This window comes from Euprymna scolopes, chromosome 3 (assembly GCF_053919585.1).
Source record: "Euprymna scolopes isolate OS-2025 chromosome 3, ASM5391958v1, whole genome shotgun sequence".
Lineage (NCBI taxonomy): Eukaryota > Metazoa > Mollusca > Cephalopoda > Sepiida > Sepiolidae > Euprymna > Euprymna scolopes.
Genome location: NC_136484.1, coordinates 145,133,592 through 145,159,571, shown reverse-complemented (window position 1 = coordinate 145,159,571; position 25,980 = coordinate 145,133,592). Strand labels below are relative to the sequence as shown.

General features: G+C 33.2%; 1 protein-coding gene across 1 annotated transcript in view; it reads left to right on the top strand.

Annotated features, from left to right (window-relative positions):
- Window positions 1–1,924: 1,924 nt before the first annotated feature.
- The window catches only part of LOC145262702 (transcription elongation factor A N-terminal and central domain-containing protein 2-like), a 624,264-nt gene continuing 600,208 nt past the window's right edge, over window positions 1,925–25,980 (top strand). The window contains exons 1-2 of the mRNA XM_080119827.1: window positions 1,925–1,943; window positions 1,987–2,063. Of these exons, the coding sequence (XP_079975953.1) occupies window positions 1,925–1,943; window positions 1,987–2,063 (96 nt within the window). The remainder of the gene's footprint in view (window positions 1,944–1,986; window positions 2,064–25,980) is intronic.

The window sequence follows — 25,980 nt, the reverse complement described above, 5'->3', positions numbered from 1 at the left end:
ACTGGCCCAAATAAGATTAATTGATAAGTACTAATAAATACTCAGAAAGTAATATTGTGCTACATAGTTCAATACAAATAATAGAATCACATTGTAAAAAACTATCTTTAATTAATTCCTCTAGTCCAGCATCTCTTGGCAGATAATGTTGTTCTTCTTTTTCCCTGTTTCTCTCGAATGTTACCTTTTTATGTAACGTTTTTCTGGCTTCTTTTTTCAATGAAGAACCGCTGCCCATTAAATTTAGGGTCCCTTTCTCACACTATTACAATGATTATTATAATGATATTCGAAAACGAGATTACATCAAAGGGAGTTTACTCTCATATTCTTGACCAGGGTTTCCAGATTAGCCTTTTAAAGACAAATTGTGCTACTTTGGCCATTTTTTAAGCAGTTTGGCCTCAAAAATTGTATAAAGCCCTTCTTTTTTTTTCTTTTTTTTTTTTTTTTTAAGAATAACGTATGAACTAACTAAGCAAAGAATAAGCAGATTATTCTATAGATGAGGACTTATTTTCAAGTTCAAATCTAATTAATATTACGTTTGTAATCTTAAGAAAACCATGCTTGAAATGCGTACATATACTGGAATGATAGGTAGAACAAAAACAATAGAGTCTTCATATGAACAGAAATTAGCGATTACTTATGCATAGTTACACATTTCAGGCTTCTTAGGATTACCAGTGTAATAATCCATTATATAAATCTCCCTGTCTGTTTAAATGGATGTATGTTTGTATGTCTGCCTAAAACTTTCGACACCGTAGACAAATTTTCACAAAATCAGAAGCTTAACTCTTCGGACGACAATTATTGAAAAATTGACTAAAAACATTAATTCCTCCACCCTCAACTAGGCATTTTTCTACAAGGAGGGGTCGCTTTTTTCGCCTATATGTTCGAAAATCATCTCTTTTTGATTGACTAGCCTTAATTTAAACCTTCACTACTTCCGATTTGGCAATGGATGCAATGGCAAAGACGTCACTTTTTTTTTTCTACATTATTTTCCTCCTCCACGGTACTTTTATTTATTTATTTTTTTTTTTTGCTCAACATACACCTCCAAACACCCGGGCACCCAGGCTAGTATTAAATTTTTTTTTTATTACATTTTCACCCCAAACAAGGCACATTGTCACTTTGATGTAGGGGGCTACTATCAGGGACATAAGCTACAGGGGTACTATGTGGGGAGTTGGACAGCAGGATGTTGTTCACGTTACACTTGAACTTCTTCATGTCAGTACAGTTGGGGAAGCAGGAACCCGGAAGGGAATTCCAAAGTCTAGCAGTTCTGGGAAAGAAACTACTGGAGTAGAAGGCTCATTTACATCTATGGGATCTCAACTATGAAGGGGCGGGATTTTGCTGTTTGTCTGGTTTGTCGGGGGTATTTACATCAAGGGGGTACAAGTTCTTGCAGTTCGTCGAAGCATTCACCATTAAAGTACTTGTAGAACAGGCAAAGGGATGCTACATTTCATCGATGGGACAAAGGCTGAAGCTTAGATGACAGTTCGGGACCTATTAGGTTGATGACTCTCTTTTGAACCTTGTCCAGGAGCGAGAGACTAGTAGCAGATGCACCAGCCCAAATATGACAACAATACTCCATACATCAGCGAATGGTGGCCTTATAGAAGTAATTCAAAATGGTTCCTTATGTGTTAATATTTAACAAAATAAGATAAAATAATATTTATTGACTGTACACAATTGTTTTATTGCATTATATTCAGGCCACTAAACTGCGGTTTTGGCAGTATCCCTTTATGTTTAAGAAAAAGTCTTTTCAAAATTTCAGTTATATATTCATATTTGAAAAATATTTTTTATAATGTGACTCTTCCTTCTATTTATAAACTTATTTTCATTGTTGCTAGATCATATATATTGAAATGTTTTGTTTGTGAGCATGATTGCTTTTATTAGGTGTTCGTATGCATATTAATGTTTTTTTTATTTTTCTACTTGCAGGTAAATATATTTTCTCACTGAATTTCACTTTTAAATATGCTGAATATTTGTCTGAAAGATTCAATCTCATCCCAAAGGTTTGTTTTCTCTCTTAACGAAATCTCCAAATTTCTGAATTAAACAACAAAAAATAAAAATAATAATCCGTTTAGCACTTATACTCTCCCTGTGGGCACAACCAAAATTCCTTCCGTAATTCTCTAAATAAAAGGTTTTTTTAATTATCCTGATTTAGTCACAAGGGAATGCGTGAAATAAACCTCTCAAAAGCAACCCAACATCGACAAGGATTTGAAACAAGAAGCAATAAAATTAATTACTATTCATAAACTTGATGCTTCAGTTTGAATTTAAAATAAAAACAATTCCTTCAAAAGATATAGGAAATATTTGTTTAAACTTGAAATCTGTATATTTTAAACTCTCCAGTACCCTGGTTCTTTTGGTGCTATCAGATTAGGCTATTTGAAGGTATTGGCTTCCTGACTTAAATGCACCAAGCGATGTTGTTGATTTTTTTTCCCTTTTCCTTTGCAAAATTTAATCATGTTCTACAAAAACCAAAATAAAATCGACATTTTTTTTATACAAAGCAACCAAACTAAACACCATCTATTGTATAAATCTCGCCCGTCTGTTTGTGTGTGTATATGTATGTTTCACTAAAACTTTCGACACGAGTGATTAACACTGACAAAATTGGTGTCGTTTAAAAGCTCAGTCTCTCAGCCAAATAATATCCAAAAATTGGCCAAAAACATTAATTCTTTCATCATCAACTTGGGCCGTTTTCTACAAGGAGGGGGTAACTTTTTTTGTCAACATTTTTGCAAAGCCATTCACGTCTCGCGATATTGACGTACGAATAAAACATGTTATTTCGAGCGCCCGTGACGTCACAAGTCGCGTGGGTGAGACGACTAAATAGTTTCCTTTTTTTTTTGTCACCTTTTTTTTTTTTTTTTGTTACACAGTGATCACCACTTATCAAGGCCCGTTACTTAGCGTTACAGGTTCAACCCTGCTTGCCTGCTTACTACTTTTTTTTTTTTTTTTTTGCTCGCACAGGTATCTGCTAATATTTTCATTTTTCTTAGGAGGGGGGGGTTGATTAATTTTTTTTTTTTTTTTTAAGGCTCCGTTGACCAATTCTTTATTTATTCATTTTTTGCGCTTGCACAGGTACTCGCTGCTATTTTCATTGTTTTTAGGGGGTTGGGAAACATTGTTTTTTAGGGCTCCATTGATCAATACCCTTACCATAAAACCTCTCCACCCCCAAGCAACGCCGGGTACCCCCACTAGTGAATAAATATTTGAAGATATAAACAACTTGAAACATAAAACCTTTTTTCCATCATTAAATAACGTGAAAAGGGCTGATATGCCGTAAGAGAAAACAACCAACCAAATCCCCTGATCCAATGTCTTAGACATATTTTAAAGTGTTTATAAATATTAAATACAAGTTTGTGAGACATACTCTCCTGTTTATTGGACATATTTCAAGCATGAATTACGACGGGGAGGAGACATCAGTTGATAGGCAGATGGCGTTGAGGAAGTTGAATTAATTTTCCATTAAAATAATTAGATTTTATCCCATGACTGAAGGGATCAAAGGAAAATATTTGCCAGCCATATTCGAAACCAGAATCTAGAATCGGTTGAAATCAATGAATTAGAAAGAGATTCAAGGTTTTAATTGTAGACATTTTAAGGTTTTAAAGGGTTTATGAATTCTCGTAAATGTTTGCTCATTTTCTATTCCAAATTAATATTCAAATGCATTTGGCAAAAGGAATTGTGGTAAATATTTTTAGCTATATTAAGTGGAGATTTTTTCTGACTTATCCTTTGTCCTTTGGCCAATTACTGTTTTTATTTACAACTAGCAATCGGTGCCCGGCGTTGCCCAGGTGTTTTGAGGTGTATGCTGAGAAAAAAAAAAACGGTCAATTTTTTTAAACTTTGACCCCTATTATGACCTCTTAACATTTATTGTTTAGGGATCAAGTAAAGTTAATAAGTTAGATCCATGTCCAAGGAATCTATATCTAAAATATCACGTGTTTAGACCCAAAATTGTAGGAGGAGTTTGGTAGAGTTCTCAAAGGTCAAATCGTTGAATATTGACCACTTAATCGCCAAATTTCTGTCGAAAACCTATCACATCGATTTTCCCAAATCTCAGTACCCTGTATATCAAATTTCGAATCTGTAGGCTTAAAATTGACAGAGTTTTAGCGTAGGGAAATGCACACAAACGCACAGACACACACAAACACTATCACTTATATATATATATATAAACATAAACATCATATATAATAGGATAATAGTACGCCATATATATAACAAAAGACCATTATTTACTGAAGTGAAAAGAAAACCCGGGGGAACTTTACCCAAAAATAAATCTATATTTTTTTGTGTGTATTGATAGTCTTATCAACACCCCTTTTTTGTATTTATTTAAAAAGAAAATACAACTTTGTTATTTATGAGTCATGGAATTACATTCATCTACAAAAGATCTAGCTAATGTGCATATTTTTTTATCGTTTTTAATTAATTCCCTATTAGTTTTTTTTTCGGTTCTCTTATACGATGATCATATTTATTTAACTATTACGTGTAATTATATTCATACAGATATTCTATATGATTTATATTTGCGTAATATTTGCGTAGAAATGAAGAAAATCAAATTTACTGTGTATTTATCGTGTGTTAGTCAGCGGGCTTGGTTGCCATAACAACGTGACGTAGCCAAGGACGGTAGTGGACGTGAGTGTGTGTGCGTGTGTGCGCGTGGGCTGGAAATTATAGTAGTACTAATAGCGTTTGTTTTTGTGGTGTGTGTACGTGTGTGCGGCTAACGCCAGAGTGTGTGTGTGTGCGCGTGTGTGCTGGGAATGGATGACAACGTTTGTTTTCGCGCTGTGTTTATATTATGCATATTGTTTCGTATCTTATCAACTTTTTTGAATCTATGTGTACAATGATACAAACCCGTTTTTCGAGCTGAATAAATATGTTACATTGAATAAAAACATGAAAACATATCCAGTTTGGTAGAAAAGTAACTTATCTTGCCTTTGAAAACATTTATTTGTTATATATTTGTTTTTTGACAACTTTTTCGAATCTATGTGTACAGTAATACAAACCTGAAATGAAAAGACCACGAGTGAACGCGCGTTTTTTTTTTTTTAGTTTAGTTTCATATATATATATATATATATATATATATATAAAAATAAGTATTTTTAAATTTTATCTTTCTCGCTTTAACAGCCGGCATAATTTATTTTTAAATATTGAAAAATTAATGGAAAATTAATTTTTGCTAGATTTTCAAAACATTGTTTTCGTGTTGTGTGTACGTGTGTGCGGCTAGCACCAGAATGGCGGACGTGATGTCGGAGGTTGGATTGTTAGATTGTGTAAGTTTCGTATTTCTGTAATTTGTAAATAACAAGTTAGGAAAAAATTAAACCCTTCCAAGATGGACAATAAATAAAGCCATAATATTTTATGGTAAAGTTAAGAGCGTAGGAACCATAGTTTTTTAGGAGATGTGATTACTGGATTAACCAATCAGAAATCGTCTGTGGTACACACATCTCTGTTTTTATAGATATATAGATAGATAGATTTGTATGAAAAAGATCATTTATGTTGTCGTTTTAGAATCACTCACTATCACCACCGCCTCCTCCTCCTATTTCTTCTTCTTCTTGTAGTATGTATAGAATGGGGCATTACTGCAATTCCTTATTAAAACTGTTTTGGTAATTCATATTTACTACTGTTTTTCGCATATCCATCAACAGTTGTGGATCCGATTACGAATCGCTTTGGTTAGAACCCATTTAAAGTGTGACGAAGATATGTACAAGAGTAGGGATAATGGTACTGATATATCAGTTGTATTTAGTTCCTCTCTCTGATTCATTCTCTCCTACCCACCTTCCTTTCTTCTAAACTCTCTTTCTTTCTTTTTCTAATTATCTCCCTTTCTTGCACTCTCACTCACTTTCTTGTTATCTCTCTCTTGTTTTCTTTTGGATTTTTCTCCTGAAATCTTTTTCTTTCTCTTCCTTCTCTGTATTTTCATTCGTGAGTATTATTTTCACAAAGTTTTATCTCATATAACCTCCAACCTTCTTCAAGTGTCAAACTTAGGAATCTTTCGATTGAACTCGGGGATCTGTACAGAATTTTGAACAGAACTCTTCATTTAATGCACAGACGTAGCATACTCCTGTTCCATCATAGTATCACCACCCACACTGAGGATTGAATCTTCAACCTCCAGAAGAGTGTCCCTCACAATTGATTCTTACTTAGCATTTCATTCATTGCATCATGGATCCTTGCGATACTAACAATTCAACTACAAATTGCTTAGCACTTCTACTTGATCATGGCTGACAGAATGAGAGCAAGCTACCTCCATTGATTAAAGAAAGAGTTCTATTGGAAATTCCATACAGATTTCCGTGTTTGCAGAAAGATTCATGAGTTTGACAAGATACACCTGAAGAAGATCGAAGCTTACGTCGGCTGAAACTTTGTGAGAATAACCCTCAAGATGAGAAAAGTAGTCCGAATAATCCAAATTATCACTCCTCATCTAAAGAATTCAGAGACATAAAAGAATAGCATTTAGATTTTATTAAAATCTTGATCTACCAATCACAACAGCTCACCCCTTTACTCTGTCATACTCATACTGAGAAATTGCTAACAGACAAACAGATATAGACTTGATAAATCCTAACCTCTTTGACAGAGGTAATAAATCATAATTTCTATAATTTATCTTACAAATGGATATTTTAGTTGCAGTTTCCTTTCTTATCTTCTTCTTATTTGGAACCATTCACAAAACATTAAAGACTTGCTATCATAATTCTCTCTCTTATTTTTAGACTGTTTCTATTGCAGTGAGACATTAGCCAAATTTCTCTGCGTATACAACACACACGATTACAGTTCTGTGAAGCCAAGTTGTGCGGACTATAATTCTTATTTTTAATCATGGAAAGAAACAGTTGATGCCGCAATGAAAGTTGACCATTCTCCGAATATACTGATACCCATTGACATGTTGACATTATTTATATCATCATGTCATATATATATATACTAGCAAAAGTACCCGTCGTTACCTGGGTTCAAAAATAGCCTACAGAAAATGGACTCTGATTTATGAAAGTATTATAGGTTATGAAAAGGAAGGGTTGTAAAGAGATAGCTTCGAATTTGCGGGTATCAAAACCAAAGCAAAATATGATGAAAGTAAAAATAAAATAGATAAACCCCATAATTTATTATACCATACCTGTTCACACTGAAACACTATATTCTGTGGATCTATATTAAAAAACCTTGTTAAACTTTGTGACATATTTCCATTCTTTGGAGGTCATGTGCGAACGAACACCCCATAATTTTATTATACCATATTTCTTCAAACTGAAACATAATTATCAAAGTATACTTACGCAAATAGATATGAAAAGTCTTTATTAAAGTTTGTGCCTATTTCTATTCTAAGGGGTCCATGCGCGAACGCAGACCCCACAATTTTATTATACCATCCTATTTAAGTTAAAACATACTTATCAAAGTATTATTATGTACATCTATGTCAAAAACACTTGTAAACATTTTTTTTAATTTTCAAATTTTTTATTTCCATACTTTGTGGACCAGGCGCGAACGCGACCCCACAATTTTAATGAACCACTATTCTGCCAAATCAAACATACCCATTCCTGTGTCTCGATACATCTTCTATCATTATATGTGATCAGTTTTTTAAAATAGTCAACCATAAGGAGCCTATTCGTGACCAGACACACACACACACACACACACACACACACACACATTCAGCTTTATATATATATATATTATGGTCAGCAATAAAATAGCAATAGTGTGATGTGTCCATTCATTGTGCACATTAACAATGAAAATCGATGCATATTATTCGGAGTACTATTCTCACCTTGTATGTTATTCTCACAACGTTTCAGCCGATGTAACCTCTAATCTTCTTCAAATGCATCTTATTTTTAGCTTACATTACGCCATTTTGAACCTAGAAATAAAGTCACTAACATTTAAATATTTGTATTAATAAATTTTACTAATTTTGATATATACTACTAAAAAATATTCTATTTAGTATTTAATTAATTTATTATCATTCTCTTCCAATTTTCGGATTTTGTATTTATGCCCAAATGCATTTTATTTTCTTTTGGTGGATAGATAGTTGCTACTTCTTCTGATAAGTTAAGGGCAAAATAAATTCATTCATTGATATAATAATTAAATGAATGATTTTGCGCTACAAAACAGTTACTGTCAAGAATTGTAAATACCAACGGGATTAAAGGAATAAATTGTAAGATGGTCAACGTCATGAAATTTGGAATATAGACTTTTGTCATTTATTTGTTATATGCTCTGTAATAACATTGAGCTTTTTAAATTAAGGATTTGTATATATATATAAAAAGTGAAATATAATTGAAAAAAAATCATATTTCCACAGAAATATATATATATATATTTACATCAAATGGCTTTATGCCTTGTCTGAAACGATTTTCATAGAAGAAAATGCCAGAATAAAATGTTTAGTTTAGTTATCAAATATTTTATTTTGTGTTATTTTTTGGTTAACAATTTTGTAGCACTGCATGGAAAATTGTTAACCATTGTTTACAATCATTGGTAAGAAAAATGAATAGAAGCTTTAATAAATGTTAGATTCGGAAGCTGAAAACGAACTATAAAAATATAAAATTTATGAAAAAAAAAAGAAAAAAAATTAAAATCTAATCAATATTTCTCATTCTGTCATAAGAAGTTCTGTGATTTTTTTTTTCCTGTCCTTGAAAATCTTTGCGTAGTTATAACAATTAAAAAATGAGGAATCCTTCAATCAAAGAACACCACATACACTTGGGTGTAGAAGAAAAAAATAATGCACATTCATAGATTGATTTATTTTATCTTTTATTTTTTGTTTTGTTTAATTAATTTTTCTTTAAGTTTTAAAGAAATGTGGGACAATTATTTATTTATTTTTCTTTTTTTCAAAAAAGAGTTATAATTATTTCAGTCATCGCAAGGGAAGAAATTGTTTTAAATTATTTGAGATTGATTAGTGAAATTCCCTTACAATTTTTAATTTCTAAGTGTATATTGAATTTCTTTGAGAAAAATAAATAAATAAACATGAAGACGACAAAGGAGGAGGAGAAGAAGAAGAAGGAAAGAAATAAAACCAAAACTGCAAAATACTATACCCTTTCCAATTTTTTCCACTAAAACCCCAGGAAATACTAATTGCTGATGCCAGCAAGAAATCAATGGTAAATGGTTCTTGCAGTAACGTGAACTTTTAGTAAGTGAATAATAATAATGATAATAATAATAATAGAAGTACTAGAAACAGTTCCGAAAAAGTAGGAGAAAATAAATTGGACTCAAAGTGAAACCTGAGACTATACAACTATGGCAATGATGAAAACAGGTGAAATCTTAAGGAAAATCCTCGAATGCAGGGACGAATATATATATAAACTATGAACGCTAGCTAGCCAACTGCAATAGAAGTAACACAAAAACACAGAAAGAGCATTTCTTTAAAACTTGAAGAAAAATTAATTAGACAAAACAAAAAATAAAATAAATCAATCTATGAATGTGCATTATTTTTTCTTGTACACCCAAGTGTATGTGGTGTTCTTTGATTGAAGGATTCCTCATTTTTTAATTGTTAAAGATTTTCAAGGACAGGAAAAGAACTAAAATTGCAAGAAATCTCATATAACCTCCACCCTTCCACCTTCCAAAAAAGAAAAAAAACGTACACATGTTTGGTAGACTTTTTCCTTGGTTGACAATGGTAACGCTATGCTAATTAGTAATGACAGAAGTTCCATTCCTACTTGTTACAATCACACCAGCATTTGTACCTCTTTGTATGCTAATATCTCATTGGATTAAATAAATAGTTCCATTTGAAATTTTCAGAAGGTTACTGACTATGACCAAAGGCACCTGAAGATAGCCGGAGATTACAATGTTCGAAACATTGTGGAAAGGTTAACAGTTCTAAATTCATAGGAATTAGCATCGTACGATGTTTTTCTGTATTCTGTTTCTGTATAGTCCATACTGAGCATTGAATGTTCAACCTCTAGAAGTCTATCACTCAGAACTGATAACTACATAGCTCTTATATCCTTTACACCGCTGAGCTTAAATATTCTCAAGTTCAACATAAAAATTTCTAAGTTCAACAAGATGCATGCGAAGAAGGTCGAAGGTTACATCATCCACAACGTTATGCAAATAACACTCAAGATGAGAACAGTAGTAGGAATAATCCAAATAATCAATCCTTATCTCAAAAATTTCCAAAACATTAAGAATTTTAATTTTAAGCAAAAGCAATCTGCTTTGAACTAATGCCGGATACTCTTTATGTCGATAAAAACGTCACTTAGTTTTAAAAAAAAATGCAATTTTAAAAAATTTCTTTAAATTTATAAAACATGTATCTACTTAAAAAATTCTTTTAGACTTACGAGGTGCTTTAAATAAGTTTTCAGACTTTTTCATATGGACACTTTTATTGATAGTACATACATGAAACTCTAGTCTCTTTTGAAGTAATCTCCGCCGGCTGCAATGCACTTATTTATTGTACTGTTCCTACAACTTCTGGAAGGCCCTATTGAAGTCTTCTTGTGTGAGCATGTCAATGACCCTTATCACAGCCTCTTTCATCTCCTCAATTGTCTCATAACGACAGCCTCTAAGGTTTTCCTTGAGCTTGGGGAATAATCAAAAGTCACAGGGAGCAAGGTCTGAACTATAGGGAGGGTGAGGAACTTTCTAGATGCCCATCTTGTGCAAATCTTCTGCATCTTCAGTTCCTCGTTAATAATTCTGTATACAGTTCCCACACTGACATCAAACTGTGCACTTATTGTCTCTATAGACACATGACAGTCCTTATCCATGAAATTTTTTATTTTGCCAATCAACTCTGGTTTTCTGACTTTTTTACTCCTCTCACACCACTCATCATTCTTCAGACTCCCTGCCTCCCTTGAATCTCTTATGCCACTCAAAAACTGATGCTTAAATCATAGAAGATGGTCTAAAAGCAGTCTGAAGCATTCCATGCGTTTCTGTGGCATTTTTGAAAAGTTTAAAACAGAATTTTATTGCATATTGTTTTTCTAAAGTGTCCTCACATCTAGATTGCATTTTTGAAATTCAGCAGCTGTAAAAATCAGGCTTTAGTAGGGTGTATTCCAATTCCTACTGTAACTGTTCATTTGAACCTGAAATCATAAAAACTGGTCAGTCATCTCATAAGATGTATAGCAATAACATACATGATCATTTTAAATGCCTGTACAAAGAAAATCTGGAAACTTATTGAAGGCACCTCATATATGAGATTCAAACTCAGGTATTGACATTGTAAAAAAACTACTGCCTTAGTAATGTGTACTCTGCCTATTCCTGTTTTGCTAGCCAATCATATGTTTCTATTTATGTATGAACAGATAAAAAAGAAATCTGAACTTTATAATAATATACAAATAGATGTACACAGAACCGGTGTTATATATATCAAAAGGGATGGTTTCAGAACTTCTTTGTGGGCCTCCTTGGCTTTTATTTTTTTTTAATCTCAAATATTGATAGAAAAAATTATATGTAGTGTTGCTTTTAATAGCTGCAATAAAATTTTTAAAAAATGTTACTTCAAATGCGTGTAATTTTGTTCAAACTAAAATACCATCAGATTTTCACTTAAAAAATAACTTGTCACATGGCATATACACACGTTTCACAAATGGCATTGTTGAGAAGGTGCCACAACATTCTCAGGGGCGCACAATTTAACGGTTCAAAATATTGGAAAAAACAAAAGAAAAATGTTTTTCACTTCTGTGTACAAATTTTTGCACTTGACAAACATTGTTTTGTATTTTGAATAAATTTGAATATATCAGCATTAACTGATTTTTGCTGTAATTGCATTAGAATTTTCTTAAAGTACACGTGCTCGAGGGTAAGCAGTTCAATATTGCACTGTTGGAAATCGCCCATGTTTTAACAGCTACTTGTTAGGGGGAGCAAGGTTTCACTTTCTCTGGCAATGCATGCTATGCTATTCTGTATAAAAGATAAAATAAAAAATAAACAGATTACAGTATGATAAATCATCATCATCATTATCATCACGTCCATTTTCCATTATGATAAAGCATCGCTATCATCACCACCTCCATTTTCCAGTATGATAAATCATCATCATCATCATCATCATTTATTTTAGATGTTGGCATTCTAATAAATCTAAAAGAAAAACCAATTATGAGTGAAAAACAAGCAAAAGTTATAATCTGTTGGCTTAGAATGAGTGACTTATGTCAAATTGATGATGTGTATCGAATGAGGACCATAATACTTTGCTGCACCTTATCATTACAAAAGTTCATAAAAAATTTCAGCCAGATCATCCCAGGAGTTTCCATTTCTGACAATGGTGGAGTGTAGGGAAAAGAGAAAGGCATGAACAGAGCACATATATTCAAAGAGTTTATGGTTTTCACGCAAAAAAGAACTTGAAACAAACACTTCCTTTCATTACTCTAAAAATATTTTTTAGGCATAAAAAATTAAAATCATTGTTATGTTTTGTTCAAGTAGAAAAAAAGTTCAGACTTTGCATTAAATAAATTGTTTAAAAAAAAACAACAAAAAAAGCAATTGAATGAACACAATTTTTTCTAAATTCTAAAATATCAAAAAGACAACTCAAATTCATTGGAGACAGAATACTTTGAAAAATAATTGAATAGTTTCTGCTTTGTCAATAACATGGCCATTCAATGCGAATGTGATTTTGAATAACAAATAATATCAAGTTCAAAAATGACTTAACATTAGTAAAGGGATTATTTGGACTCTTTGGATTACTGTTCTCATCTTGAGTGTTATTTTCACAACGTTTTGGCCGATGTAACCGACTGTCTTCAGATGTACCTTGTCAAAGTAATCTGTACCAAATTTCAAACATAACATTATTTAATCCGTGCTCTCATTCCATTAGCTATGACTAGTTAGAATTCTTAAATAATTTGCAGTTGTATTCTTTATATGACCCTGCACTGAGGATTAACCCTTCAATCTCCAGAAGTGCTTCACTTAGAACTGAGTTTTAACTTAGTACTTTATCCATGGACTTTGTTACATTGGCGGAAACATTGTGCAAATAGCACTAAAGATGAAAACAGTAATCCGAATAATCCAAATTATTAATCCTCATCTCAAAAATTCAGAAACAAATTTATTTTTTTGCTCTTTTAAAGATAAAATGCAGCTATATTTAGATGTAAAGTGTTCTTGTCAGTATAATGTTGTCACCACAGATTGAGTTAATGCAAAATGGTACAAAACTGATTTAAACCATTAGCGCCTGTAGTCCTTATGTAACACCAGAAGGATAATTAACCATATTTCAACATCTGCATTTTTTAGAGATATCTATAGTTAATCATAAAGATTTCAAATATTACACCTACTGTCTGATGTCTATTGGCAGAACTGATATTTGTTTTCAGTAAAAACCTAGTGAAAGGATACAATCAGTTTCATCTAATAATGAAAACCTTTTTGCTAAGTAGTCCCTATAACTAAACCACATTTTGATATGTACGAGGGTCATTTCAAAATTAAATCCTCCAATTTGTTTTAACTCAAAAAGTTGAAGACCTACAAAGACAGAAATGCTATGATTAAAATGAACGACTTTTTCTGCTCCAGAATTTATTTTTCTACATAGTTACCACCATTTTTAATGCACTTTTGCCAGGAATCCAATCACACATCTCTGCTTCTGACTTATGACCATGTTTCACACCGTCAATATTTGCAACAGAGAGATGAAACTTTCAGGTCCTGAATACATAAGTTGAGTCATTGCAACAGTGGAATAAAAAATAGGAGGCATTACTTTTGGAATGTCCCTCGAAGTACAAATGATTGCTTCAACTACCCTATGAAGTCAACTAAATCTTTGAAAGTAATTTCAGCATCAAATAATATTGTATCTACAAAAGACTTTTGGTAATGCATTAAAAGCCAAAAACCATTGGGCACTAATGGGTTAACATCAATACAAGGAGATAATACAAAATGGAGAATAACCGAAACGAAATTGATCCAGTTATGAAGAAAGTTCAAAAAGTGTCGTTTTACACACATGCAAAGTACTGGTTGCGTAACAGGTGTACCAGTTGACATTTTTCTGGCCACAATGTCAAAACATATATGTGCTGAGCAAATCTTACTGGAATTTTACCCACACAGGAATTGCTACATACATGCTATTATGCAGAGTTAAGGGGAAAAGTAATCTTTTATGGTCCCTCTTGATTTCCTATCTCCCAGCTGATACTCTTGCTTTTGTTTGAGATCTTATAAAATAAACTGGCTGCACCCTTAACTATCCTTATTATAATGAATTGGATGTGTTTGTAAGTTTGTAAAAGAAAGTTTGTAGTATTATTTAAAAATGTGACAAGGTGTTAAATAATGCTGATCATTATATTTAACATCAGTACGTCTATCACGGGTGGAGATTTGGTATCTGTCTGTCTGAAGTCGACACTATACTACTGTACTATCTTTTAATGCTCAATTCAGGGTGTGTGTGGGAGGGTCTGTTCTGTTAGCATGATACCATCCTCCCTGGCATTACTTTCTCTTGCTTTGTGGGATAGGTAGTGTAGTATCTGTTCTGTTGTCATGGTAAAATTCTTCTTATTCTTGGAGGGATGGAGTCATATATTATCTATTTTGTCGTCATGAGGCCACCCTCCCAGGTATTATCTTCTTCTTTGAGGGGATAGTGTATCTGAAAAGTAAAGGCCTAATAATGTCACAAATCTTACCACTAATGTTATACCTCTTCTGAATTATCCATAAATCGACAGACCTGTTTAGCAGTTAAAGGATCAGCATTTAAATTAAAACAATGAAAGTTATACTGAACATCATTAAAGAAGCCCAAACTTTTCAGAAAATGAACAAGCTTGCCGTTGACAAACCTTTCAAAACCTTTTTAATAACAGAGGAAATTAACAGAACGATACTTAGTTGGGTCAGTATAATCACCAGCATTTTTAAGGGTAGGAACAATAGAGGAGTCTTTCTAGCAAGAAGGTGAAATAGAACTGAGACAAATAGAGATTCAAAGATTTTGAGAAAATAGATAAAAGTTCAGAAAAACAACAAGAATTGAATCAGGACTAGAAACCTTAGATTTGTCAGGATCAGACAGAACCATCTTCAGATTGATAATGAGAGTCAAGAGAGTGATCTGTTTTCAAGAGAGAATCAAGAAGAAGAGCACCAGAATCATCAAAAGAAATCACGAATCGTTTAAGAATAGCTAAACTTAGCCTCTGAGATTGCTTTCTTGCAGGCATTGCTAGCTTTTATGTAGGATTGTCTGGAAGCTTCAGAAACATTCCAACAATACTGACTAAAGTAATGATTATGATAAGCAATGATAGAAGCACGAAATCAAAGAATAAGGTTTAATTTGAAACTTACAATGAGAAATCAAGATGTCAATTCCAATAAGAAGTCAGTCAGTAATCTCCTTAGTGGCAGCATTCGGAGACATACCAAAAATAAGACCCCATGGAACGTCACATAGTAAGTGAAATGTCTTCCTGTAGAAAGGGGCGATTAACAAAAGACTTCACCAAAAAATCAACCTTAACATCAAGATCAGGAGTCAAGAACAGAAGTGAGAAAAATAATCAAGTAAAGATGGTTGATGAAGATCATTATTAGGAAATCATTATTTAGTGAAGGGGACATTTTGGACAGATCAGAAAAGTTAAGACAGATTTTAACAGCAAGATCTGTGCAATTAGAGTGAGGAAACCAGTCAGAATAATGAACATTGAAGTCACCAAAAACAAAGATGGAGGTTGACAGATGAAGTTGTAATGTGTTATCAATACTGCTGGATATAGCATCAACAACAGTCGTTATCAGAAGAGGAACGGTATAGAAAGAACAAATAGGAGTGCAGGAAAAAAAACCTTAGCTAAATAAAATATCACCCATGGAATTAAAAACTGGGGCGCATGCAATTGACGGGTCCCTGCAATGAACCATAATCCATTTTAAATAATTTTCTATTTCACATAATTGAATAAATCAGTCCATGTATAAAATTACTTACAGCATGTAACATATGAACCAGTATTACCTGTTTAGTGTCTAAACTAAACAGGTAATAAAGAGGGTAAGTGCTAACTAAACTGATTCCTTAACTAGACATTATCTTTGTGTGGCATTCGCGCCGTAATAAGCAGTAACCCATTAATTAGAAAATTAAACAACAAAAAAAGCATTTATGAACGTATATGACTTATGATGTAATCTTCTATCATTATAAAAGCCAGATACGTCTTAAGATGGAGTATCGCTACTATATGTGGAGCACTTTCTTGCGTTTGCAATATAGTGGGAGGTAATCTCTTCTATGCACCTTTTTTGTACAATAGAGATGTTGCTCTTCTCTCTTCTATATCGTTATGTTCATACTAGGTGTTCAACTGCGCTCCAATCTCTTGGTTCCTTTCCTGTAAAACATTCACAGCAAGAACTTGTCAAGCAATAGCACAGACAAGAACTTTCTTTTCTCTTTCTCTGTACCAAAAATCAAACGGAACTTCCATGAACAAAGTTTTTCGCTTAGTATATCCCATCTGTGAAACAAATTACTATGGCGATACTTCCCAACTGACTACAACATGCTCATCTTCAAGTCTAATGTTAACAAATATTTGTTGAGCTGTTCTCTTGGATAATCAAATTCTGTCCATTGCACCCATTGTTTTCAATCTTCTTTCGGCATTCAGCTGACAATGTCTTTAAATCTTATCCTTGAGTGGCTCCCAGACCTTGATAAGCGATGACCCAAAAAAGAAAAAAGAAAAATCTAAAGAAGGTGAACACCGAAAGATGCCTTTATTTCTGTAGACGCATTGTCATTCGCCCTCATTATTTTTCCATTTTATTTTGTTCGCACTTCAATAAACTCTTTCTGGCATTTCTGTAAGCTTATTCGATTATTTCAGCTTTTATAATTGGCATTGGATGTCTTTGAATGAGGCGGCAGCGGTGGCAGTAGCACCGACAGTTTCTCTCTTCTAATGATTGGGACTGTGGCACTGAAGAATGATTAAAAAATTAGATTTATCTTTTTCTTTTTTTCTGCTCCAGCAACTCTAAATTTTTGTTTAAAACATGCACCAATGAGGTTAATAAGTCCTTAGAAGTGTTCCTGGCCATTTACTCTGATATGAATTTGCATTTTGGAAGCAATGGAATCTGTTGAGAATTGAAGACTGAAATAGAGAGAATAAAATAAAAAGAATTTCTTCTTTTTTTTTTTTTTTAAATACAACTCATGAAGTGAATTGGGGAATGGAATATAAGGCAGGTTGGCAGGAAGGAGGGAGGTGATGAAGGGATGAAGGTGAGAAAAAAGCTGTTGGAATGTCTGTCAATTTGAAGAATTCACAGTTTTGCTTGTATCTTTTTTTTCTTTTCTTGTTCTTTTTCCTTTTTCTCACTCACAAAGAATAGCTTTAATTAGTAAATTGTTTGGAGTGTGGTTCCCATAGTTTGCTCCCGGCAATTTCTCTGGTGGTTCCACTCCAAAATAATTTTGAAGAAATGTTACTCGGATATTTTTTTTTTTTTTTTTTTGGAAAAGGACTCTTTTTTTGTGTTAGTATTTTTTATCAATATTATTAACAGAATATCTGACACATAATGTTCCAATGCCTAATATAATTAATTATTTCGAAGTCATGTCGTCGTCATCATCATCATCATCATTAATTTAACGTCTGTTTTACATGCTGACATGTGTTGAACGGGAAATCATTCCATCAGATTTACCTCTCCATCGAGTTTCTTAGACACGACACAGGTTAATCCATTTTTCTCTCAAGAAGGTCAACGATCTCTCTAGATCTTCCATGTGAACTTCCAACATTGAAACTACATAGTATGATATGTGACTAATTTTCTTTGGGAATCATTTCCTTAGTTACGACAAGATTTATATAGGCTGGATGTACTTTCTGACACCAACCCAGTGACGTGATGGAGACCAGTGCTTATTTGAGATAATATCTCTAAATGATTGCCTACAGAGATAGTTTCAAAAGTAAAGCCCCTTATGTTTTCTAAACTAAAAAGTTGAAGAGCTACGAAGGCATAAGTGGTACCATTAGAACAAGCGACCTTTTGTGCTACAGAATTTATTTTTCTACATAGTCACCATCATTCTTAACACACTTTTGTTAGGAATTCAATGATGCATGTCTGCTTCTAACACATGTCCATAACATGGATTGCTTTCTTAGAGTCTCACACCGTCAATACGTGCAAGAGAAAGATGAAACTTTCAGGTCATGAATGCATAAATTCAGTCATCATAATAATGCAATCTGCAATTTCCTTTGATCAATTCAGGTGAAATAAAAAAAAAATAGGAGGCATTACTTTTGGAATGCCTCTTGTACTAAGTCATACCATTAAACTAAACAACGTATAAAGTGGAATTATGTTAATTACATATAAAAACATAAATGCAAAGAATTTTGGGTTAATTATTTTGTCAAATCGCTCAACCTGATTAATAAATGCTATTTTTGGGTTACCCTAATTATAACTTTTCATTCTCATAGTTTTTGTTAATATACATTCTGGTTGTAATTCAATACTCATAAATGTAGGAAACAAATGAAGAAAACGATACAAAAAGTTTCGTTTTCGTACAAAAACATGAAAATAAATTAGTAAATATTTGGAACAAAACAGAATGAAAAAACAAAACGAATCCAACCCTGCAAAATTCCCTTATAGTTTGGTATGCCAGCAAGTTAATCAGATGTTAAACCGATGATAATGATGGTGGTGGTGGTAAAACTCTACTTTAAAAAAGAGTATGAATAATATTCACATTACAAATTAATGTTATCACGATTGCACTGAAATATAAATTCTATATATCATAAATGTCTTAAGTATTATACTTATAAAGTGTAAAATTTAAAAAAATAAATATATATGAATAAACATAAATGCATTATTCAAACTTTAAATACTTCGTTTTAAGGCAGTAGAAACTATCCAAGCAAGTGTGAATGCTCTTACCTTTTTGTCTCTTCTCTTCAAATTCTTTGCGATATCATAACTCGGTGCATTTTCAATCATTTAACAGACTTGAAGGCTACTGTCACCATCTGCATCTATTTCAAATCTTTAGAAATGATAAAAATTTTCACAGCTTTTGAAAATCCATTTTTTGTGAGTATTTTTTCTCCCATTAGACTTTAACTATTTTATTATATATATATATATATAACTATTTTAATTTATAATTTAACTATTTTATATATATATATATATATATATATATATATATATATATATATATATATATGGATGGAGAGGAGACTAAAACTTGCTGCTATGATCTTAAATAATAGCAAAAGCAGACTTGATTCCAAATATTTCTCATATGTTATATCTCTCCTCTTTTGGAAATAGAGTAAGAGTATGAATCTCTTGAGTATTAAATACTCTTTACACACTGTGAAATTTACTTTCAGTATGAAAACCACAGAGGGGAGAGACAACATATGAGAAATATTTGGAATCAAGTCTCCCCTTGCTGTTATTTTAGATCATTTGAAACCATAGCAGCAAGTTTTAGTCTCCCCTCCATCAAGGCCAGAGGTTTTCGGGAAATATCATATATATAATTTTCATCACAAAATACATTCGAATGCATTTAGGTGGTCCTCGATGATGATTGCTGTCTTCATTGCTGATTTCGAGGTCAAGATCGGCTTGGACAGCTACCCTCGACCTGTTATCCAATCCTACAGGTCGCTACCTTGTAAAGATTTGTGCTTTTGCTCTCTTTTCAGAATTTATAATTCCCCCTTTTTTTTTTCCTATTTGCGAATCAACCAATGAAAAAGAAAGCGTGTGTTCAAAAATAAATAATTAATTAAATATAATAAAATTGCTATGGTCTTATCGTGTTGATTCATTTATTGGGTCATTTAATCTCACCAAATTAATTTAAAAAGCAAAAACAAAACAAAAAACACCCGCCTTTGTCATCAGTTTTTTTCTTAAACAAATAAGTAAAAAGGGTAGGTCTTCTATTCTATTTTTTGGGTTACCAATTATACGTAGTTTCGCTCAAATGGTTTATTCGAAAGGATCGAATTAATAGTTAAAATTTTAATCTCGTCCGACAATGGGAGGATTTTTAATGAAAGTACTTTAAAATATATGACAGATGCGTTTGGAAAGGGTGGATTTTATTTAAAATATTAGCACTATTGTATGGGACTAATGAATTTTAACTGTCTAACTATCATACGTAACGGAGATATATATATACACATACATATATATACACACACGTCAAAAACGACATTATTTTTGCACCAACCTATTAGATTCCAGCTTATTTTGAACGCTTCCTTGTCTAAAGGAGAAACTTCAGCTTGGAGTGTCTGGGGACTGGTATAACTCCTGGCCCTGCTCCTCCATTGTTTTACCAGGCACATTGCCTCTGCCTCTCTTTCTGTCAAGCCATTTCATTTGGCCTTACTGGATTCTTAAGCCTCACTGGTTTTTGCACAACTTCTCACGAATGCATTTTTTTTTTTGTGTGTGTAGTTGGGCGTTTCCATTCGTTGTTGAAGAATCTGTTCTGATAGCGATCTCATCCCCACCCTTCGGAACCCCTAAGGGGGGGGGACACTTAATTTGGATTGTTAGTAGCACTTTTGAAGAGTTGTTCTAACTGAAGCCTGCATTTCGAGTAGTTAACCCTGCCGACCCTTTATTTTCCTCATCTTTTCGGGAAGTCAACTTTTCCCCCCAGTCGTCATCAGTTCTCTTCCCCGGTTGTCAACTGGTCTCCACCCAGTGGTCACTGTTAGAAACAAAATAAACATCGCAAAATACATTCGAATGCGTTTAGGTGGTTCTCAGTGATGATTGCTGTCTTCATTGCCGATTTCAGGGTTTATCCTCATTAGATCGGCTTGGACCTGTCATCCGATCCTTTATACAAGCATTATTGGTTACATATGTGCATGTATGTTTCAGCAGGGATTTCTGTCGAAATCAGAGCACTAGTTTCAAATGCAAATGCATGAATGTACGATTTTTCTATTTCTTTAATGCAGGAAACTAGAGGGAAGAAGAGGAGGGGGAGGAGGAGAAATCCTATGCTATTCTGGTAAAATATTAAATTCATTTATTCGTAGTGATTCAAACTATAACATATCTTATCATTATAGGAAAACCATTATATAAATTTATTGTCTAGTAATAAATTATCTAAAGTTTAGCATAGCATTTCTCCTCCTCCTCCTCCTACCCCTGCTTTCCCTAAAAAAACAGAAAGATTTGGAGTATATTCATACATTTACATTTACAACCAGTTGAGACTAGTAGCCTGATGACGTGGGATTAAAAAAAAACATCACAGCAGAAACATGTATGCATATATGTAGCTAATAATATTATATAAATAAAGAAAACAATACAATAATACAGCTCTGCTTGTTATTGACCATCTTTTTATAAGCCACAGAGTTTCATTAGATAACATCTCCAAAACAACACCAATACAATCATTATATAATGCGCATGCATGTGATTTGAGTCATAAAATCAGGTTAAGATCTGATGTCCTCAGAGAAAGATTAAATCCTAACAGTATAGGAAGATGCGTGCAGAATCGGAGACTTCAATAGTATTTCCATTTTTAACAGATGGGTAAGAGTTCTTTGGTCAGTAGATATAAAACAATTGAGATCACATGTTCAGCCAAAGAAAACATTGGATAAAGTGATCAGAATAGACTTGAGAGAAAGAGGTATAAATAAAAACCTGGTCAGAGATAGGTTAGTTTGACAGTCAATTTCTAAAAGCTGTCCAACACATGTCAGCATGTAAAACAGATGTTAAACTGATGATAATCATCATCCAATTTTCCACACACACATGCGCACACATATATATATATACTAGCATAGGTACCCAACGTTGCCTGGGTTGACATGAAGTTCTGTTTGGGACACACTTGCTATACTTAATCATTTTCATCATGGGCAAAGTGGATGCCCCCTACAATAATTCCAAAAACAAAAGAACGGATGAAAACATGTAAATGTAATCGCCCCAAAAAATAGAAGTATGTTCCCCTCTCCACCAGATATTTCGGCAGAAGGAATACAAAGAGAAGAAACTATTCTCCGGATATTGAGCACTGGAAAGAAGCCCCCCCCCTCATATAATTAAAAATAAATTATTACAACTTCTGTTTCAATAAAAATAGCAGCAAATGCCCGTTCGATCGTGGGAAAAAAAAAAAGATAGTCAAGTAGGCGAACCCTAAAAAATGAAGATCTACCAAAAATTAATTCCAAAACAATTAAAATTAAATAATATTTTTCGTCATTTTATGTCTCTAATGTAATCCTCTCCCCTCCCAAGAAAAAATTGAATTTGTCATATTTTGGTATTCGTTTTGCTTGTAAAATTGTTAGGTGAAAGTACAGAATGGTCTCATAAAAAATAATTAAATTTATCGTTATTTTATGTTTCAAATGTAATTCCCGCCCCCCCCCAAAAAAAATTGTATTTGACATTTTTGAATTTTTTAGATGAGGATTGGTTATTTGTATTATTATTCATCGGACTACTGTTCTCATCTTGAGTGTGATTTTCACAACGTACCGACTAGGTGTATCTTATCAAACTCGGGAATGTTTCTGTCGAACTCAGGAATTTGGACGAAATTGCGAGCGGAACCCTTTATTTACTTCACGGGGGTAGTGTGCTCTTGTTCTGTCAGCCATGACTGGATAGAGGTCCTAAGTAATTCGCAAATGTATTTTTCAGTCGCCCACACTGAGGATTGAACCTTCAACTTTCAGGAGAATATCACGTTTTACAATTGATTTTTCCCAGTACTCTAACCACTGTGCCACGAGTTCTAGGCAAGGACTTGTGGTGCAGGGATTAGAGTACTGGGAGGACCCGTAGCACAATGGTTAGAGTATTGGGAAAAATCAATTGTAAAACGTGATATTCTCCTGAATGTTGAAGGTTCAATCCTCAGTGTGGGCGACTGAAAAATACATTTGCGAATTACTTAGGACCTCTATCCAGTCATGGCTGACAGAACAAGAGTATGCTACCCCCTTGAAGTAATTGAAATGTTGTGAAAATCACACTCAAGATGAGAACAGTAGTCCGATGAATAATAATACAAATTATATTTGTCATGTTTTGCCCCCCCCCCCCGCCTTCAATCGGCAAACTTGAAAAAATGCTAGAGGTGACATGTCTCATTGTGGCCAAAAAGTGGGAACCGGAGTACCCATTTTATGTTAAATTTATATAGAAAAGTGATCCCCCACTCTAAAATGTTAATTTTCTTTTTTTTTTCAAAATTTCTTCTTTCATATTTTGTGTAAAGGCTGTTTAAACGTATTTAGGCCCCCAGAAATAGGTTTGAATTTTTTTTAGGGGTTAAACGCTGCTGGGTCATGTCGTAAAAATAAACCTTTTTTTTAATTAGAAATTTAAGTTGTAATCGATGAGATTAATGTGAAAAAAAAGGAAAGTGTAAATTGTGGAATTTAGAGGGGGCAGTAGATCTTTATTTTTTTTTAGGTGTAAACGACGCTGGGTCACATCGTAAAAATTTACCGATTTCTGTATAGCTGTTTAAAGAATAATAAAAACAAAAAAATGAAATGTTCGGAAGTTTCTAGGGGTAAATAACCTTAAAAAAGTTTTTTTTAAAAAAACGATGTTGGAATGATAATTCCAAATAAATTAAATATGTTATCAATATAATTATTGTTTAAAATTTATAAAATAACAATTTTAAATAGAACACATAAAACAATTCTCTCGCTAGAAACATTAATTAAGATACTGCTATTTAATAAAATCGATTTTTCTTAATGTAATATGCAAATGACGTGATCTATTAATTGTATATTTTGCAAGAATCATACTATATATGGAAATAAATGAAAGAGTAAAGTAAGGAAACTTTTGTTATGAACAAACAAACAAACAAACAGGAATACAAATTTATATATATATATATATATATATATATATATATATATATATATATATGACTATTTCATTTAATCATATAAATTAATATAAGGAAATATAATTTTATGGATAAATTATCAGTATTTACTCCAACAATGCTTAAGACATAGGTAGAGCTAGGTAATAAGTTATGAAAATATATATGGCAATTTAAGCTACACAGAATATTCTGCGTTTCATACTCGTGAAAATTCGTCAGGATAAAACACTGAATATTCTGTGTAGTTTAAATTGCCATATTGTTATATTCCTAAATACTTAGGAAATAAAGACAAACGTGAGTTACACCGAGTGGTATGTGTAATGGGGTTTATTTATAATACAGAAACGTAAGGCTGCTCGCCTAAGGTAAATAGAAGTACATAGTAACAAGTATGGGGAAGAAAGTCTGATAATCAACACGTAAGACTATCCGTCTTACTGCGACTGCTTGTCTGCCGCTGTCTGCCAAACAGTCCAATATATATATACAGTTTGTAACCGGTGTATAGCCAGTTATGTTCCTTCACAACACCTCCCCCTGAAGCTGAAATCTTCCTGATTTTAGCTTAAATACCTCTTCCTTTTAGGGTCAGGGCTTAATCTCCTGGTAACTTTTCTCTTTCTTGCGCTTTTCCTTCTGGTCAGCGTTACCCGGGGTAAAGGTTTCTGTCCAGCCCGTATGGTCGGTTCAGGCGAAATATTCATTGTTTGCGGTACACACGCTGGTTTTGGTATATCAAAAATATCGCACAATGTTTCCATTGGTGTCTCTTCCACATTTGGAGACAGTCTGGGACGTATTTGATTTCTGTGTCTTTTGCAGACAAAACTTAATCCTTGGATGGTATAGACCATGCTCCCAATCCTTTTTTTGATAATACCTTCAACCCACTGATTTCGTCCATTTTGAAAATTTTTGAAATATACATTTTCACCTGGGGAGAAGCACTTGGTATTAAGGTTTTCTTTTTTGAAAACTTTCTTTTTCTCTGGTAGCAGCCTATCGAAGACAGATCTTATCTTTCTTGCAAACATTAGCTCAGCCGGGGAAGAATTGACATTATTATTAGGATTTGGTGTCACCCTGAAAATTGCTAAAAATGTTTGAATACATTGTTCGTCTGTGTCCGTAGTAAGATTTTTCTTAAGTGCCCTTTTAAACGTATCTACAAATTTTTCGGCCAACCCATTCGATCGTGGATGGTACACAGGTGTTGTCATATGTAGAATATTTAGTGAGTCACAGAATTCTTTGAATTCATGAGCAGTAAATGCTGTTCCATTATCGCTCACTAAGGTTTTTGGCACTCCAAAACGGCTAAAAATTTCATTAAGCGCACTCACAGTGTTTTTTGCTGTTGGATGTTTAAACTTAAATATTTCTGGCCATTTTGAAAAAGAATCTACAATAATCAAGTAAAAATAACCATTTATAGGTCCCGCATACTCAATATGCAGACGTGACCAGGGTAGGTCCGTCTTTGGCCATGGCGTCGTTTTTACTGGAGGATCTCGAGCTGCTAATTGACATCCTCTGCATGTCTTGACACATTTTTCAACTTCCTTGTCCATACCAGGCCAGTACACATATCCTCTCATAAGGGATTTCATTCTCGAAATGCCCGGATGACCTGTATGAAATTCCTTCAGAATTTTCCTCTGTAACGTTAGTGGAAT